This window comes from Bufo gargarizans, chromosome 9 (assembly GCF_014858855.1).
Source record: "Bufo gargarizans isolate SCDJY-AF-19 chromosome 9, ASM1485885v1, whole genome shotgun sequence".
NCBI lineage: Eukaryota > Metazoa > Chordata > Amphibia > Anura > Bufonidae > Bufo > Bufo gargarizans.
This window is the reverse complement of record NC_058088.1, coordinates 18571595-18588625: the sequence shown is the minus strand read 5'-3', so window position 1 is coordinate 18588625 and position 17031 is coordinate 18571595. Positions and strand designations below refer to the sequence as shown.

The 17031-nt window shown below is 45.7% G+C and overlaps 1 protein-coding gene across 3 annotated transcripts; it reads left to right on the top strand.

The window, feature by feature from the left end:
* The first annotated feature begins 5035 nt into the window (after nucleotides 1-5035).
* On the top strand, nucleotides 5036-16279 carry LOC122946121 (zinc finger protein 829-like). Of its 3 annotated transcripts, none has more exons than XM_044305486.1 (5): nucleotides 5036-5096; nucleotides 10460-10565; nucleotides 11059-11247; nucleotides 11322-11445; nucleotides 14488-16279. In XM_044305486.1, exons 1-5 carry the CDS (start codon nucleotides 5092-5094, stop codon nucleotides 15123-15125), a joined length of 1062 nt encoding a protein of 353 aa, XP_044161421.1. In that variant the 5' UTR covers nucleotides 5036-5091; the 3' UTR covers nucleotides 15126-16279. The 3 variants fall into 3 exon arrangements, with proteins under 3 accessions (XP_044161421.1, XP_044161422.1, XP_044161420.1); XM_044305487.1 differs by lacking the exon at nucleotides 5036-5096 and adding an exon at nucleotides 5391-5408; XM_044305485.1 differs by lacking the exon at nucleotides 5036-5096 and adding an exon at nucleotides 8712-9074.
* The last annotated feature ends 752 nt before the right edge of the window (nucleotides 16280-17031 follow it).

Genomic DNA, 17031 nt, shown 5'->3' with positions numbered 1-17031 from the left:
TAAATAGTAAATATAAAAAACAGGGTCTTTTTTTTTTTTTTTTTTTAAATAATCTTACGCACTGTGCTAAAGAAGAATGAGCTACTGGCAAGGGGTAAAAGAGGAGGTAAGTGATAGAATATCGTATAAATAAGTAAAATACACAGTGGAGTCCCATTACTCTGACCACCAACTCATAGCCAAAGTAAGCTCTGTGTACAGCACGGACAGCAGGTAGACGGGCGGGGGGTGACTCCATAAGGTCGTGGTAGGTTGTCACAGGTATAGAAACATAGAATGTGTCGGCAGCCATTTGGCCCATCTAGTCTGCCCAATATACTAAATACTATGGATAGCCCCTGGCCCTATCTTATATGAAGGATGGCCTTATGCCTATCCCATGCATGCTTAAATGTATGCTGACTGCACAGCTGCTGGAGGGGTCTCGCGGAGGATCCATAGTGCGAACACGACCATCAGAGGCTCAATTGGGGAATTAGGGGGTCAGGGTAGTACTTGGAAATCTTGGTCATGCTCTTCCAACTAATGTCGGACATTTCTAGCCGTGGGGCATGTTGAATTTATCTTACTGGAAGATTCTATCCCCATGGAAGAAAATCATCATGTATGTGTGTACATGATCTGCCAGGATGGATTCATACCCAAATCGGTTGAGAGTGCCTTCCACATGGAAAGTGGCCCAGGGAATGCCAGGAAAACCTTCAACAGACCATAAAGCTGCCACCTCCAGCTTGTGTTCTTCTGCAGTGTCAGAAATACTGCTGCTCTTGGTCAAAAAGCCAGTAAACCTCTTTTTGTTCAACTTTTACCGATAACAGCATTGAGGGATGCGTGTGCAGACCTTATATACCCACCGAGCCCCCTGAGCACACGGTACGTCCTTCATGAGCTACAGGCTGCTGACGTAGAAGAGGACATAATATTGGGACTCGACTGTGTGGTTTTAAAAAAGAGACATCAAAATGTATGAAAAGACTGGGAACATGAACTTGAAAAGGCAGAGACCTAGAAACCCAGATATAGCTCAGCCGGCCAAAAAGAGGTTGGGTAAATGAAGGCGAAATGGAAGAGGAATAAAAGAAATGAGGCCACACAAAGCAGAAGATATCATGAGTGTTGCGATGAGTAGGAATTTCCCTACTGTTTCGTCTTCTCCTGTCTGTTTGGGGGCATCTGCTTTACAGCAGTTTGGCGGCTAATCCATTAGCATGGGTCAGCTGATTTCCTGATGGTTAGCGTTTGAATATTTTTGGCTGATGATAATGTAAGGTCTGTGTGTTTGTCTCCACTAAATCCTTTTAGATATCTAGTATCCAGATCCTTGTGTAGTTGGTCCTTGTGAGTATTTCTTGCCCAGTCCTTATTTCGAGTCGAGTAGTTTGTAGCTGTTTTTCTTTGTATTGTATTACAAAACGTATGTGGGTCCGCTGTGTCACTTGAACAAATTTGGTTTGGAACTTTCTCTAAGGGCGTTATCTAAGTCCACCGCCTGGTCTTCAGCCTCTAACCCCTGTAAAGAAACCTGAACTCTGCCGCAGGGGAACTTCCAGCCTGCTACATGTTGGAGTAGTCTCTGTTCAATTCACTGCTCACCCACAGGGGTCAAGAGACAAAAAGGCGTCAGGCAATAATGTAGTCAGGGACAGGTCGAGGTCAGGGTAGGCAGGGTTCACGCAATCTGATAAAAAGTCCAAGGTCAGGACAGGCAGCTCAGGGTCAGTATGAAGATCGGGTCAGGCAGAAAAGGGTCAAAACCAGATGGCAAGCTAAGGCAGACCCTTGCAGGAAACTTGTGAACAAGAACCTATTGCTCAAGCACCTTCCCACAGAGGAGGGTACTTGCTTTAAGTATCCTTGGGTGGCCAGCCATTGGCTAGAGTATATTAGGGTGCACAAGGGCCACCCCTTGAAGAGCCAGAGGAAGACTGCTCATGCGTCCAACGTACACAGCAAGGCCAGTCCTCGGCCTACAAAGTGGAGAGGAGTGCTGGCAGTGCTACTTCAACCACCTTGCCCACCAGGTAGGAGGCAAATGTGAGCCACCAGAAAATGGGAGCGATGGAGGGGGTGAGCGGAGCAGTGGTCATGTCCACCCAGAGGAGTGGAATGGTGGTGGGCATGGACCACCGATATAACAGTTTGTTTCTGCTTTGCTCAGCTCTGCATGGTTTTGGTTTTTAGCCTCTGGGTCCTATTATTTCAGAAGAAGGTTTTACATGGGGATACTGTATTTTAAGGGACAGTGAGGATTTGTATTCAGGGAAAGATCTGGGGAAAGAAAAGAAGTCTAGAAAAGGTAAGTCGTTCTCTGTTTGTAAATCTTGGTTATCTGCACATATAACAAACAGCAAACCACATAGTGGATCAGCTCAGCACTCCCATCGATCTCTTGTGCACAGACCATAGAGAAGTAAGTCCACAAGCACAAAAAGAACGGCGCCCACCACTGCAGTAAAAAAAAATCAAAATGAATGCCACACGGACGTTGTCGCTATTTTTTGCGGACCTCAAAATACATACTGTGGTGTGAATGCACCCTGAGCATCCCTCTGCCGCCCAGGAACAATGGTTTTGTATAGGGACAGCACTTCACCTCCGTTTAAAGGGGTTGTCCCATCTCAGTCAATGGGGGTATATCGCTAGGATCTGCCCCCATTGTCTGATAGGTGCGGGTCCCACCACTGGGACCCACAACTACAATGAGAATGGAGCGGGGAAATGTACAGAGGGCGCACTATGCGGCCGGCAAAATTAGCCGAGCGCTGGCTTGGCTTTTTCTGTATGTCCCATATAATTAAATGGGAGCATGGGCCGCGCATGCGCGGTGCGCTCCCTTCCACTTCTATGGGGGCAGCGCTTGGTGGTGGACGGACGCCGGGTCCTCCAGCCACAGCTTCTCCCCGCTCCGTTCTCATTGTAGGAGCGCTTCCTTCCTATCGGCTTGGACCCAAACTGGGCTTCAGTTCCGATGTATCAGTTGGAAATAAAGCCTAGTTCGGTTCCAAGTTTTAAAGTGGTTTTCCACTTTAAAAATCAATTACCGAAGTTATTCAAACGAAGTCTTGCGCGACTGCAGGGATAACTTATTTCGGCTCATCGGAGCCCATCCATTCTAATACTGTATGGAGACGGATCTCCATACAGCATTAATCCGAAGTTTTGAAAGAAGCGACTTTGTAGGTAGCATCAGAAGCTTGCTTCGCTCATCACTAACCAACATCTAAGTTGTTGTGTTATTTAGCTGGATTCTAGGGTCTGGGATTTTGGAGAGACTGTAGAGACGAGGTGGGATGGCAGCGCCCGTACTACACTCCAGGTTTTTCAGACTGGGTTTATATGTCTGGATTACTGGAACTCATTATTAATGGAGATCTTCCTGCTCGAGGCTAGCCTGAGTGCAGCGGCCAGGCTCATCTATCTGTCTAACCACTGCTCCGATGCCAGTCGCTGCACTAATGCCTCCACTGTATGCCAATCATTGCACTGGTTGCCCATACAGTGTAGGATTCAAACCAACGACTCACAACTGACATCCACCATAATCTGAATCTCTTGAGCTGCTCCAGTTCTCTGGGTGCTCTGCCCCCCCAAAAAACTGGTTAATTCCCATCTCCTACAGTCTTAGGTGACCCCTGAAAAACACATCTTTTTAGGGTGGCGATCACATCCCCTAATGTAACTCTTCCCCATTCATCCCTCTTCAACGTCATTCTTCATCACCCATCAGTAACTACTCCACCCCGTGCACTCAGGAGCTCTACAGATATCGGCAGGTGGCGACCCCTGAAATGCCTGGGCCCGTTACACACAATGTACCTACCTCACTTTCCGGCACCCACGTCGCTTCTGAAACCCGCACGGCCGCCGCATCTCCCCGTGGCACGGATGAAAACATCCAGTGTCAGGAAGTGGGGAGGGGGGGTGGCAAACCTCCCTGCGATGCTAGGTAGGCTCTTCCCCGTCACCGCCTGCTATTGGCTGCCACCCCCGATGCTGGATGTTTTCATCCATGCGACGGGTAGATGCAGCGGCGGCCGTTCAGGCTTCAGAAGCGAAGCGGGTGCTGGATAACCCCTTTAAGAACTCAATCACGTTTCCGTTTTTCACGGACAGCGCACGTACTTATTGATTTTAATGTGTTTGTTCACACATCAGTGGGGAAAACCACGGAGACAAGCACTACATTGATCTGTGATGTGGACCAAAGACGCCCATGGACACATGGACCAAACACGGATTCTTCATGTACCATCTTCACGGATGACACACGGACGGATTTTCCAGGGACATCGAATGGACATGGAAATGTGACACAGGCAGTTTTACCTCTTGTGTCCCCCCTTATAGATAGTAAGCTCTTGTAAGCAGGGCCCTCACTCCTCATGTTTTTAATTGCTATGTTATTTATGACTCTGTTTGTAGATAAACCCCCTGATTGTAAAGCGCCATATAAATAAAGATTATTATTAATAGAGATGAGCGAATCGAATTCGGATGAAACATCCGAAGTCGATTCGCATAAAACTTCGTTCCAATACTGTACGGAGCAGGAGCTTACAGTATTAGAATGTATTGGCTCCGATGAGCCGAAGTTATCGCGGTACCTCAGAACCAAACCCGAGTTCAGGAAATGTTTTTTTACAGTACAAATTAATTTATGAAGTTGTCCAAAAGTCTCGTGGGACTTCGCAAAGCAATAACTTCGGCTCATCGGAACCAATACATTCTAATACTGTAAGCTCCTGCTCCGTACAGTATTGGAACGAAGTTTTATGCGAATCGACTTCCGATGTTTCATCCAAGTCGATTCCCTCATCCCTAATTATTATGTTGATGCAGTTTGTGAAGCTGAAGCCAGGAGTGGATTCAAAAACAGTAGTAGACGCCGTCTGTCCGTTATTAGTGTCCTCCGTGTGCGATCGGTCTCTGGCTTCAGCTTCAAATACTGCATCAAAAAGCCTGAAGGCGTAAACCAGCCATACTGTGCTGAATTGAGGAAGACGGAGACACAGCCCCGCCTCCAGACTAGTGATCACATGACTGTGACATCATCACAGGTCCTTCGTCTCCTGTGCTGTGGAGCCACCTGGTATGAGGTCAGTGTGTTGTGGTCTTTGTTATGTGATACGTGTGTCTCTCGTGTACGTGTGTCGTAGACGTCTAGGTAATTTACACGCGTGTATCATACCCTGGGCTTCCCTTTAAGATCAGCGCAGACAAGAACTGGAAGTGTTGCCCATGGCAACCAATCTGATCACTGCTTTCATTTTCAGACCTGCAACCAAAACTCTAAATTCTGATTGGTTGCTATGGGCAACATGTCCTGTATGATATGTACACGCGGTAACCGTGCGACTCATGTAATATTCCTACCCCCGCCATGGAGACTGAAAGCGACTACTATAAATGTACGAGCTGCGAGATGCCGCGACCTCCATGTGCCCCTATCAGGCGCCATTTTTTATTCTGTCTCCCTGTTTAGCACTTTTTTTACTCAGACGCGTAAATTACAATACTCAGCTCTGCTACATCCGTGGTCAGCAACATTACTCCAGCACGTCTACATCAGTTCAGCAATTCCACATCTGCTACATCGGTGATTCAGCTCTGCTTCATTACTGACTCAGCTCGGCTACACTGCAGCTTCAACCCTGCTACACCGCAACCTCAACTCCACCACGCTACTCCTATACAACTCTACTGCATCAGGTTTACATTCCACAACACCGCTTCTCTGGCTCTGCTACATCTGTCTCCATCCTGCTGCTCCAGTGCCACCTATCCTGCTATTCCAGATAAGCAGCTCTGAGCGGAGGTCAGTAACCTCTGGCCACCCGCCGTGGTGAAACTACAGCATCCAGCGTGCACACCTTGCTTTGCTGTTCTCCCATCGAAGTGAATGGAGCATGCTGAGGGTTGTAGTTACACAATAGCTGGAGTGTTGGAAGTTGCTGTCCTCTGGCTTAGAGAATCGACCTCCCCAGGTGAGAACATAACAGAATTATCAGGACCTGGGTCCCAAAGGATCTGCAGCTTCTATACCATTGCCTCGAGACCTTGTTAGGGACATCTGCGTTTGACAGGTCCAGCAGTCTATTCTGGCCAGGAACAGCCTGCCGTAAGCTGATGGAATTCAGTCCGGCCCCATTAACTATAATGAGGACTGGCGGAGATCCGGTCGCAACCTGTAAAACATTCCGAGAATCAGGCAGATAAAAACCGCTTGGTGCGGTGGTTTTCGTCCAGCAGATTATCAGCATTTTTGTCAGGTTGCGGCCGGATCTCTTCTGGTCCCCATTATAGTGAATAGGGCCGGCGAGTATGAGGTAGCGTCCGGCAGTGCCGGATCCAGACATCTCTGGCAGGCTGCTGGAGATGTCTAATGCCAATGTGAAAGGAGCCTTAAATTCTGCTGGATCTGTGTCCCGACCTGCTCAGAGTCAAAGAGAGGTGGTCCGGGCTGTACGTGACTTCTCGGCACGTGTGGATGCTCAAGGGTCTGACATCTTACCATGCCCTGCAGCATAGGCCAGAGTGTATCTCTCTGCTGGGATCTACTCCTTGGGGGACTCTTGCCCCATTTGCCAATGCCTGCACGTTTCGACAGATACAATATTCTTGCCGAGGTTTCATTAACCAAGGTATGCTTTAAACCTTGTCCACAGCAGTTCTTTTTAGATCATGTGAGACTGGCATGCATCTTTTTCTGGTTATCTTGAAAAGGATTGGCCTGGGTGGAAGCACTGTGAGAACCGGCCAACCTTATTTTGTCTTCTCTGTCATCCTTCCTCTCATCTTTCTGCAAGGTACCGTACTTGAAGAGCCTGGTGGGGTCCATTCCTCGACCACTGACCTCCTTCAGATCCTTCAGATGTGATTGAAGAGCCTGTTGGTGTCCATTCCACAACCACTGAGGTGGAAGTCCAGGCAAAATATCGGAGTCAACAAGTCAGGTCATTACAAGGTCTATTAGTTCTGGCGGGACAAACATAGCGGTGGACGTGGCTCATATGCTTCGTAATAGTGAGATCACAGACGTCGATCCAAGCACTGTGCGATGTGCATTACACAAGTCTGGAATCGTTGTCCAAAAAAAGGTGAAGAAGCCTCGACTTCAATATCATCATACGAAGCAACGGCTCGAGTTTGAAAACAGTGGACAGTAGAAGATTGGAAACGGGTGATTTGGAACAATGAGACAAAAGTCAATAGACTGGGCTCTGATGGGTGCACATGGGTCTGGAAGAAGGGAAAAGGAGGCTTACGGATTGAGAGATTGAAGGAACTGGCAAGTTCGGTGGAGGAATCCTGATGATATGAGGTTGTTTCACAGCCAAAGGTGTTGGATACTTGACCAGGATCGATGGTGGTCTCATAGCTGAGCTTTATGTGAGTATCCTACAAGACCAGTTACTTCCTACACTCGAGTACTATGGGTACGAAAAGGACGACATAGTGTTCCAGCAGGACAAAGACCCAAAGCATACGTCGAGATTGGAGAAGAAAAGGTTCAATGACAATGACGTAGAGGTGCTGGATCGGCCCCCACAGTCCCCAGACCTCAAACCAATCAAACACTTGTGGGTAGAGTTGAAGAAAAAGCTGTATTCTTACCCAAGTGAGTCGACCAGTATGCGTCAACATTGTAGACGTGTAGAAGAGACCTGGGAAAAGATTTCTGTCGAGACATGCTTGAATCTGATCGAGAGCATGCCCAGAAGGATTCAGGCAGTGCTGAAAGCCAAAGGTGGATTTACAAAATACTAACAAAATTTTAAGAGCAAAACAGTCACATGACAAGAATCTGCAGAACTAATCATATGCTAAATAGCTGCAAGTCCAATTTATGTATGAGATAGCCGAGATGTCCATTAAAATGGTGGATGGTCGAAGCTGTAGTGGATGGTGAGATATGGAGCCTGAAAGTCAAAAGTTCTAAACATTGTTACCCTTTTGCTCATCAGTGTATGGTGTGTGTGTTTTTTTTTGTGTTTTTTTTTTAGTATTTGCTCGCTCTGATGCTCCTGGGATTGCCATGGCTGAAACATTCACTAGTAATTGAGTCATCCAACCAAAAAACCCTATGGGGTTGTTATGGCTTCAATCTCCTCCTGGGCTCTAAATCATAGCTGTGATTAAGAGTCTGATAAGTGCATAAGCAAACAGATCATGCAGCTGGGGTTGTGCACCACTTGAATTTAATGTATATGGAATAAAGTGGATTTTAGCTTAGTTTATTGGTGCTGGAAGCCTTCTTCACGCTTTGCAATTAAGAACTAGCCACAACTCATGAGCCTCAAGGTTCTTAAGTAATTTCTTGGTTGTGCCAATTACTAATGGCAGTTCATCAAAAATTAATCCTATGTAGTCGGTCCTCTTACATCCTTTACCGATACAGGAGCAAATTCTCCTAATTGCAGTGCAAGCCTTTAATCTCCTAAAGTCTCACTTCTGTACTGCTCCAGTCTCACGTCATCCAGATGTCAACAAGCTATTGTTCCTGGACATTATTGTATTTTACATAGGAGTTGGAGCCATACTGTCTCAGCAGTCTATTGAAACCAGCGCTGGGCTCTTCATTTCTTGCTTTGATTTCATCGTCACCTACCGACCACCTGGGGAAAAAAAAGAGTGGACAGTCTTTCTAGATCTTTGATTCCTCTGATGCCTACAAATAGATATAATTGAACCGAGTCCATTCTATCAGCAATTGATAGCATCTCCTTCTGGCCCTCCAAGAAGACGAACTCTGGTTCTTCAGGGTTTTCACTATAAGGTATTATTATGGGCAGACTCCTCTCTGGTTATTCCATAGTCAAGCGTGCTGCAGAGCTGCTTTTTACATTTTTATTGGTGACCCAAGTGGAGACAAGATGTTGTTGCCTCATATACCCAATACGTTGAGTTCAAACTCTCCCGGCAGCCGCCTCTTGGACCTCTTGGCAATTTCTCAAGCACCGTGGCATGAGCTATCCAGGGGCGTACCTACGATGGAAGCAGCTTCTACAAGGACCAAATTCAGGAAGGGGCCCAGGAGGAAGACAAATGGATCTATTTTCAGGGTCCAGGGAGCAGTAAGTATAGTGCTCCTAGTCTTAGCACTGGTATTACTCACCACTCCCCGGTCTTCTCCGGGCACCTGTACTATGCTAACACCTGGCAGCATAGCGTGCATAGGAGCGCACAGAGACCTAACGCTGTGCAATGTCAGGCCACAGTGTAGTATGTGCCTAGAGGCAGTGCTGTACAAATCCGGTGGAGAAGAAGAAAGGTGAGTATTTTTTGGTCCACTCAGAGGTTTGCATTAAGGAGACCTGGGGCTGGCCTATTCAAAAATATTCTGTTGGGTCCAGTCAGTGCCAGTTATGCCACTGGAGCTATCCATGGACTTTGTCACAGACCTACTAATGGACCTGGGAGTCTCTCCTTGGGGATCCTTGTTCCATCTTCCAACCCTTGTTAATTTAGACAGGAACCCTAAGGCCTCTTTCACACGGGCGTTGCGGGAAAATGTGCGGGTGCGTTGCGGGAACAACCGCGATTCAGCGTGAGTGCAAAACATTGTAATGCGTTTTGCACTCGCATGAGAAAAATCTCGCATGTTTCGTACCCAAACCCGAACTTCTTCACAGAAGTTCGGGCTTGGGATCGGTGTTCTGTAGATTGTATTATTTTCCCTTATAACATGGTTATAAGGGAAAATAATAGCATTCTGAATACAGAATGCATAGTAAAATAGCGCTGGAGGGGTTATAAAAAATAAAATAAAAAATTTAACTCACCTTAGTCCACTTGATCGCGTAGCCGGCATCTCGTCTGTCTCCTTTGCTGAACAGGACCTGTGGTGAGCATTCATTGCAGGAACAGGACCTGTGGTGACGTCACTCCGGTCATCACATGATCCTTCACATGATCCATCACCATGGTAAAAGATCATGTTATGGAACATGTGATGACCGGAGTGACGTCACCACAGGTCCTGTTCATCCGCACTTGCTTGCAATTTTCACGCAACCCCATTCATTTCTATGGGGCCTGCGTTACGTGAAAAACGCACAAAATAGAGCATGCTGCGATTTTCACGCAACGCATAAGTAATGCGTGAAAATCACCGCTCATGTGAACAGCCCCATAGAAATGAATGGGTCGGTATTCAGTGCGGGTGCAATGCGTTCAACTCGCGGAATACTCACCCATGTGAAAGGGGCCTAAGACTTGCAGGGTTTTATTAAGAAATGCAAAGTAAATTTTGAACTTGGTCCACAACTTTGTCTGGACAGGTGGTTTAGAGGTTCCACCTCACCAGGTGAGAACATAACAGCCACCAATGTCTTTACCCAATATTGGTCAAAATATTATTCTATGTTTCCCTTATTATTCCCAGGTAATGATTAGTATATTCTATACTGGATGTCGTCTGTCAATGCTTTGCGTTTTAGTTCCTTTGTTTCCATTCCAGGTGTCTCATCCCACTCAAGCTACCAGATATTTTGCTGACTGTCTACACTATGACTGAGCAGATATTAAACCTCACCTTGGAGATCATCCATCTGCTGACTGGAGAGGTGAGGCCTTCTGGGAATTACATCAGTTTTACAGCCAATATACAGGGCAGTGATTGGGAACGAATCAATAGTTGGGGGTTCGGTAGCACCTTTACATGGGGCAATTATCGGGAATGAGTATTGATACGAAGGTTCAGTCCTGGTAATTTTCCTAATGCTCAGCCCATTCACAGAGCTTTTGCACATTGCTCTTGAGCTTTTCAACAGTATTATATGTCAGGAAGGTTTCCCAAATTATACATCCAATAGAAGACTCTATATGCTCGTGTGTACAGCCAACGACTTCAATGGAAGCAAAAAGAACAGTCTTTTGGCCTCCAATTGGGTGCATTTATCCTTTGGACACATTTGATGTATGAGCTGGGAAGAGCTGTTCCTATCATATATGCCAAACGTAAGGTTCGAAGGCAATGTATATAGAGCCTTGTCTGCATTGAAAAAAGATCAGACTCCCAGAGAGATGATAGTCACCATCGTGTCTCTCCACACACAGGATTACATGGTAGTGAAGAAATATAGTGAGTGTGTGACAACCAGCTCCGATCCCTATGCGTCACAAGAATGGACCAAGACCCCAACCTCCATGATGGTGCCTCCGCCTATATCACTGACACATCATAGAGATAAAGAGCAGAAGATCCTAGAGAATGTCAACAAAATCATCCAGATGCTGACCGGAGAGGTGAGCGCTGCTGGGAATGCTGGATCATAATACGGTAATGTGTCCTTCTGATGACTGTATCATTGTGATGTTAGGTCTCTGTAAGGAGTCAGGACATCACTGTCCATTTCTCCATGGAGGAGTGGGAGTATTTAGAAGGACACAAGGATCAGTATGAGGACTTCATGATGGAGAATCACCAGCCCCTCAACCCACAGGGTAAGAGCATATGCTTCTGTCATTCTTATTTTCCAGATACATTTGGGCCTCAAACAGCTACATCACCTTAAAAGATTATATGGAATGTAAGGAAGCAAAGAACCCCAAAAAATCCCTTGGTCCTGAAGACCAAAATTCACTTTGTCAAAAAGGAGTTCTCAAATTTCTTGTAAACAGCATAAGACCAGTTCCAGTGACTGTAGATAGAATTATATTTAATATATAAAACTAAATATATTTCAAATACACATATACAGATATATAAGTGGGAAAAAACTAAAAATCCAAAAATAAAAACAGTCTCAGCCCCTCTGTAGAACTGTACGTGGGGCCCACACTTTTACGGTTCCATCTTACTGGTTAGATAAATATAATGTAGATTAAAAACAAAAAAACTGTATAAAAACAAAAACAATACATAGATTGTATACATCTACCTTAGTTCATGTTCGTATTGGGATCGCAGTAATTATCCCTGTTCTCTGTAAGTCGGGTCACTAGAGTCTTCTGACAATATTAATGTTCAAAAAGTTAGATAATCATACAAATGTCGCCCTGGAAAGTGTGTCTCACCCTCCTCACAGGTCCTCACTGCTGTCGGGATTGCTCCCGGCAATCCTATTCCGCTCCAAAGACACGCGGAGCAGGGAGACATCAGCTGTAACGGCCTGGCGTTCAGAGAGACACAGAGCGCATGCGCCACTTAGACCGATCTCAGCAACAGCGAACAAGCCCGGGAGCAGTACTACGTGGAACGACAAGGCGCAGCATCACCTGAAGACCTGTGAGGAGGGTGAGACGCACTTTACAGCGTGACATTTGTACAATGAATTAACTTTTTGAACTTTAATATTGTCCAAAGAAGCTTGTGACCCGACTTACAGAGAACGGGGATCCCAATACGAACATGAACTAAGGAGGATGTATACAATCTATTAGGGATGCATTGTTACAGCTATCTATTGTATATTATATTTTACCTAACCAGTAAGATGGAGCCATAAAAGTGTGGCCCCCACGTACAGTTCTACAGAGGGACTGAGACTGTTCTTTTTTTTTTTTTTTGTATTTTTAGGTTTATTCCACCACCACCAATTCAAAATACCGTATTTTCCACTTTATAAGGCGCAATTCCCCCCCCCCCCCTTCCCAAAAGTGTGTGTGTGGGGAAGGGGGGGGGATGGCAGTGTGTCTTATTAAGCGAATAGTGCAATTTTTTAAATGGATGACACTGACACATCGCAGGCCGCGCTCTGCTGCATAGGCATAGCGGCCTGCGATGTACCAGTTACTGTTAAGGGTGGGAGGAGGGGCTGTGGCACTCACGGCGGAGCCTGTTGCAGTGACTGTACTCCATTACTCCGGGCGCCGCTCACAGCGGTCTTCACATGTAAATACTATTCCTTTAATCCTCAGGCAGTGGCGCTGCTTTGTTAAACTAATCACCTGTAGTAGTACTCATCATCAGAGCAGCGGACAGGCCGGCAGCGTCACGACACTCACTCTGTCACACTCCTCCCACTTCATTAATGGGGCTTTGATAAGGAGTACTACTACAGGTGATTAATTTAACAAAGCAGCGCCGCTGCCTGAGGATTACAGGAATAATATTTACATGTGAAGACTGTTGTGAGCGGGGCCCGATGTAATGGAGTACACTATTCACACAGGGACATGAGGGGACTTATTCATAACTTTATACTGTGACACAAAAGAACTTGAAGGGACTAGCATAAGGTGCCATTTGTGTGTCATCCACAGATCCCCATAACAGTGTATCATCCACAGATCCCCCATAACAGTGTGTCATCCACAGATCCCCCATAACAGTGTGTCATCCACAGATCCCCCATAACAGTGTGTCATCCACAGATCCCCCATAACAGTGTGTCATCCACAGATCCCCCATAACAGTGTATCATCCACAGATCCCCCATAACAGTGTGTCATCCACTGATCCCCCATAACAGTGTGTCATCCACTGATCCCCCATAACAGTGTGTCATCCACAGATCCCCCATAACAGTGTGTCATCCACAGATCCCCTCCATAACAGTGTGTCATCCACAGATCCCCCATAACAGTGTGTCATCCACAGATCCCCCATAACAGTGTGTCATCCACAGATCCCCCATAACAGTGTATCATCCACAGATCCCCCATAACAGTGTGTCATCCACAGATCCCCCATAACAGTGTCATCCACACATCCCCCCCATAATAGTGTATCATCCACAGATCCTCCATAACAGTGTGTCATCCACACATCCCCCATAACAGTGTCATCCACAGATCCCCCATAATAGTGTGTCATCCACAGACCACCATTAGTTCAAAACCCACCAAAAGCAAAACTTTTTGTTCAAAATATTTTTTTCCTATTTTCCTCCTCAAAAACAGGTTCTTCTTATCATCCAGTCCGTCTTCTAAAGTGAAAAATATGGTATATTCAGTTTGTAGATAAAATGATATTTAATATATAAATAACTGGAGCTGGTCTTATGTTGGTTACAAGTGTATGTTATTAGCTAGAGCGGGCATCAGCAACCTCCGGCACTCCAGCCGTGGTGAAACTACAGTTCCCAGCATGCACACTTGCCTGTCTGTACTCGGAACTCCCATAGAAATTAATGGAGCATGCTGGCGGTTGTAGTTTCCCAACAGCTGGAGTGCCAAAGGCTGTTGATCTCTGAGCTAGTAGAGAGGGTAGTAGCTGACTGTGCCCGGGATTGTAGCCATAGTGCAAGGATCTGGCGAGCAGCTCTATCCAATTTGTTTGAGTTCTCAAGGGAGCTGTGTTCTAGTGCTAGCTCCAGGAAGCTATTGACTTTTTCCATTCAGAATGCATTAGGGCAAAACTGATCCGTTTTGGACCGCTTGTGAGAGCCCATGACGGATCTCAGAAACGGAAAGCCAAAACGCGAGTGTGAAAGTAGTTTTAGAGGGCACATACCTTTATGTTTTATATTGGAAGCTTTACAGTCATAATGTCCACCCACCGTATTGTCTACATGAAAATAAGCATGTCTTTATTCCCAATAGATATCCATCTGAAACTCCAGCACGACAATCGGCTTCCACATAGTGAACTAGGATGCCTTAGTGATGGAGAACACTTCATTTCCCCAAGTCTACCTTCATCTGATCCCACCACTCTCACGAAGCTACTCACTCAATCACAAATTGCTAAAGAAAACCCTTGTCCAGAAGATAATTCTAGATGCATTTCATGCCAGGTGATATACAAGGAAAAGCCATTTTCATGTCCAGAATGTGGGAAACGTTTCAAATTGAAAAGACATGCCATTCATCATCTAAAAAGTCACAGTGCGGAGAAGCGGCATTCATGTACAGAATGCGATAAACATTTTGCCCACAAATCCAATCTTGTCATTCATCAAAGGCTCCACACGGGAGAGAAGCCATATTTGTGTCCGGAATGTGGGAAATGTTTTACATCCAATTCAAAACTTGTCAGACACAAGAGAATGCACACCGGGGAGAGGCCATACTCATGTCCAGAATGCGAGAAATGTTTTTCTTACAGATCGCATGTTGTTCTCCACCAAAGGATCCACACAGGAGAGAAACCATTTCAGTGTTTAGAATGTGGGAAATGTTTTTTATCTAATTCAAAACTTGTCAGACATCAGAAAACTCACGCGAGAAAGAAAAGGTAGTCATGTCCAGAATGTGGGAGATATTTTATCCGGAAACCAGATCTCATTGAATGCCAGAGAAGTCACATTCTAGAGAAGACATAGTCATACAGTAGATAGTTTATCCAGAACCCAGATCTTACTGATTGCCAGAGAAGTCACATTTCCGAGAAGCCATGGTTGTAGATGGAAATTAACTCAAAATTTACCAAAGAAAAGACCCTTAAAAATCACTATTTATTAGAATCGTTTAAAAGGACCTAGACTAAAAAGCCCCAATCAGTGGCAAAGTACATAATAAAGGAAAAATACAGAAAGAAAATGAAAAAGCAATGGTTGTGGATGGCAAAAAGAGACAAGGGGAGACAGGTGGGGGAAATCCTCAATGGGCAATTTTTTCCCTATAATAGCCCTCTCTCTCCCTTCGCCCAAAGACAACTCCTGATGGTGGAGCCTCTCCGTCCTCGTGCCTATCCTGCTTTGCCCTGATAGGCCCTAATCATTGAGGTGTTTTTTTATTCCCTTTTTTTAACCCAACGCGTTTCCCCCAACTTGGGTTCCTCAGGGGGTTCATGTGGGAAAAATACAGAGGCCAAAAGGTTCAATAAACAAAAGATAAATTGTGACCGTCTATACAAAGAGACTGGCTATCTTGATATACAATGGGGGAGTCCAGAAGTGTGTAACATGTGGTCCCAGGTTTTCAGGATTCAACAACTCCACCTAGAACACAAAATTCAACTATGTCAAACAAGAACATAAGAACGCTGTGGCAACCAATTATAGTGCCACAGACCGTTACTTACATGCAGGGGTCCCCAATTATATAAAGCCCACTCCCAAAGGGTGCCAGGATGTTGCTCTCACGCCTTCCGCCCGCAGGAACAAACATTTCCGCGCAACTTCGAGTTCACTGGAACGCAGCGCTGCGGATCGTGGAACACATGCTCTGCTTCCAGGTCCAAAGGACAGAGCGCTCTCCTAAATGTGTAGGACAGAAGTTCAGGAGCCCATATTACCGGCACTAACTGCGCTCTCCTCCAGTGTATAGGGCAGTGGCGCAGGTGCCGACATTACTGGCAGTAACCTCCTCCTCCATCCCATTCCCAATGTCCTCACCAAAAGATAGTAGGAGCAAGGCAGAATGTTCTACGTTAACTCCATTGATATCACCAATGTAATGTTTCTCAGCAACCCCAATGTCACAATAAGGGTCCATTCACACGTCCGTGGAATGGGTCAGCATCCATTCTACAATATCCAGAACGGGTGCGGACCCATTCATTCTCAATGGGGCAGGAATGGATGCGGAGAGCACACTCTTTGCCCCGATCTTCTGGTCCGCAGCTCTAGAAAAAAATAGAACATGTCCTATTCTTGTCCGCAATTGAAATTTGTGGATCCGCAATACACCACGGACGTGTGAATGGACCCTAAGGGAAGACAAAAAGTGCCTTCTTTGTGCACCCTACCCTAATCGACTAACTTACTGAGAGTCCACCTTAGGTTCAAGTGAATCCCAAAAAGGGGGGTCAAAAAGGTCTACGTGGCAAGATAAGGGCCACCATAGTTTTTTGGGATGCTTCTCGCCTCACCGGCTAGTTCAGGGCTAGCGATTGTTGAAAACTAAAGCAATTCCTCTGAAACCGGAAGAAAAAAATGAATATGGTAAAAATGAAATGGTCAAAGCCAAAGCCTCCATTTAAAGGAAGCAACTAAAGGTCAGTCTCTCCTTTAGGCCAATCGGGGATTGTGATCTAAACCTATAAATCCATTCAGATTCCTTCTGAAGGATTTTTTTATCCCAGTCCTTTTTTCTTGGCGATGGAGGGATTATTTCCAAGACCCAAAATCTCAGAACCCTAGGATCACCTGCATGTTTTTCAATTACGTGGTTAGCTACAGGTGTGGAGTTCTTCTTATGGAT

Excerpts from the sequence above, each read along its gene's own strand:
- LOC122946121 (XM_044305485.1), top strand. The coding sequence starts at position 8,965 with ATGAGCTATCCAGGGGCGTACCTACGATGGAAGCAGCTTCTACAAGGA. Across the intron at positions 9,075-10,459 it reads TTTTCAGGGTCCAGGGAGCA|GTGTCTCATCCCACTCAAGC; the intron begins GTAAGTATAGTG and ends TTTCCATTCCAG. Across the intron at positions 10,566-11,058 it reads TCCATCTGCTGACTGGAGAG|GATTACATGGTAGTGAAGAA; the intron begins GTGAGGCCTTCT and ends CTCCACACACAG.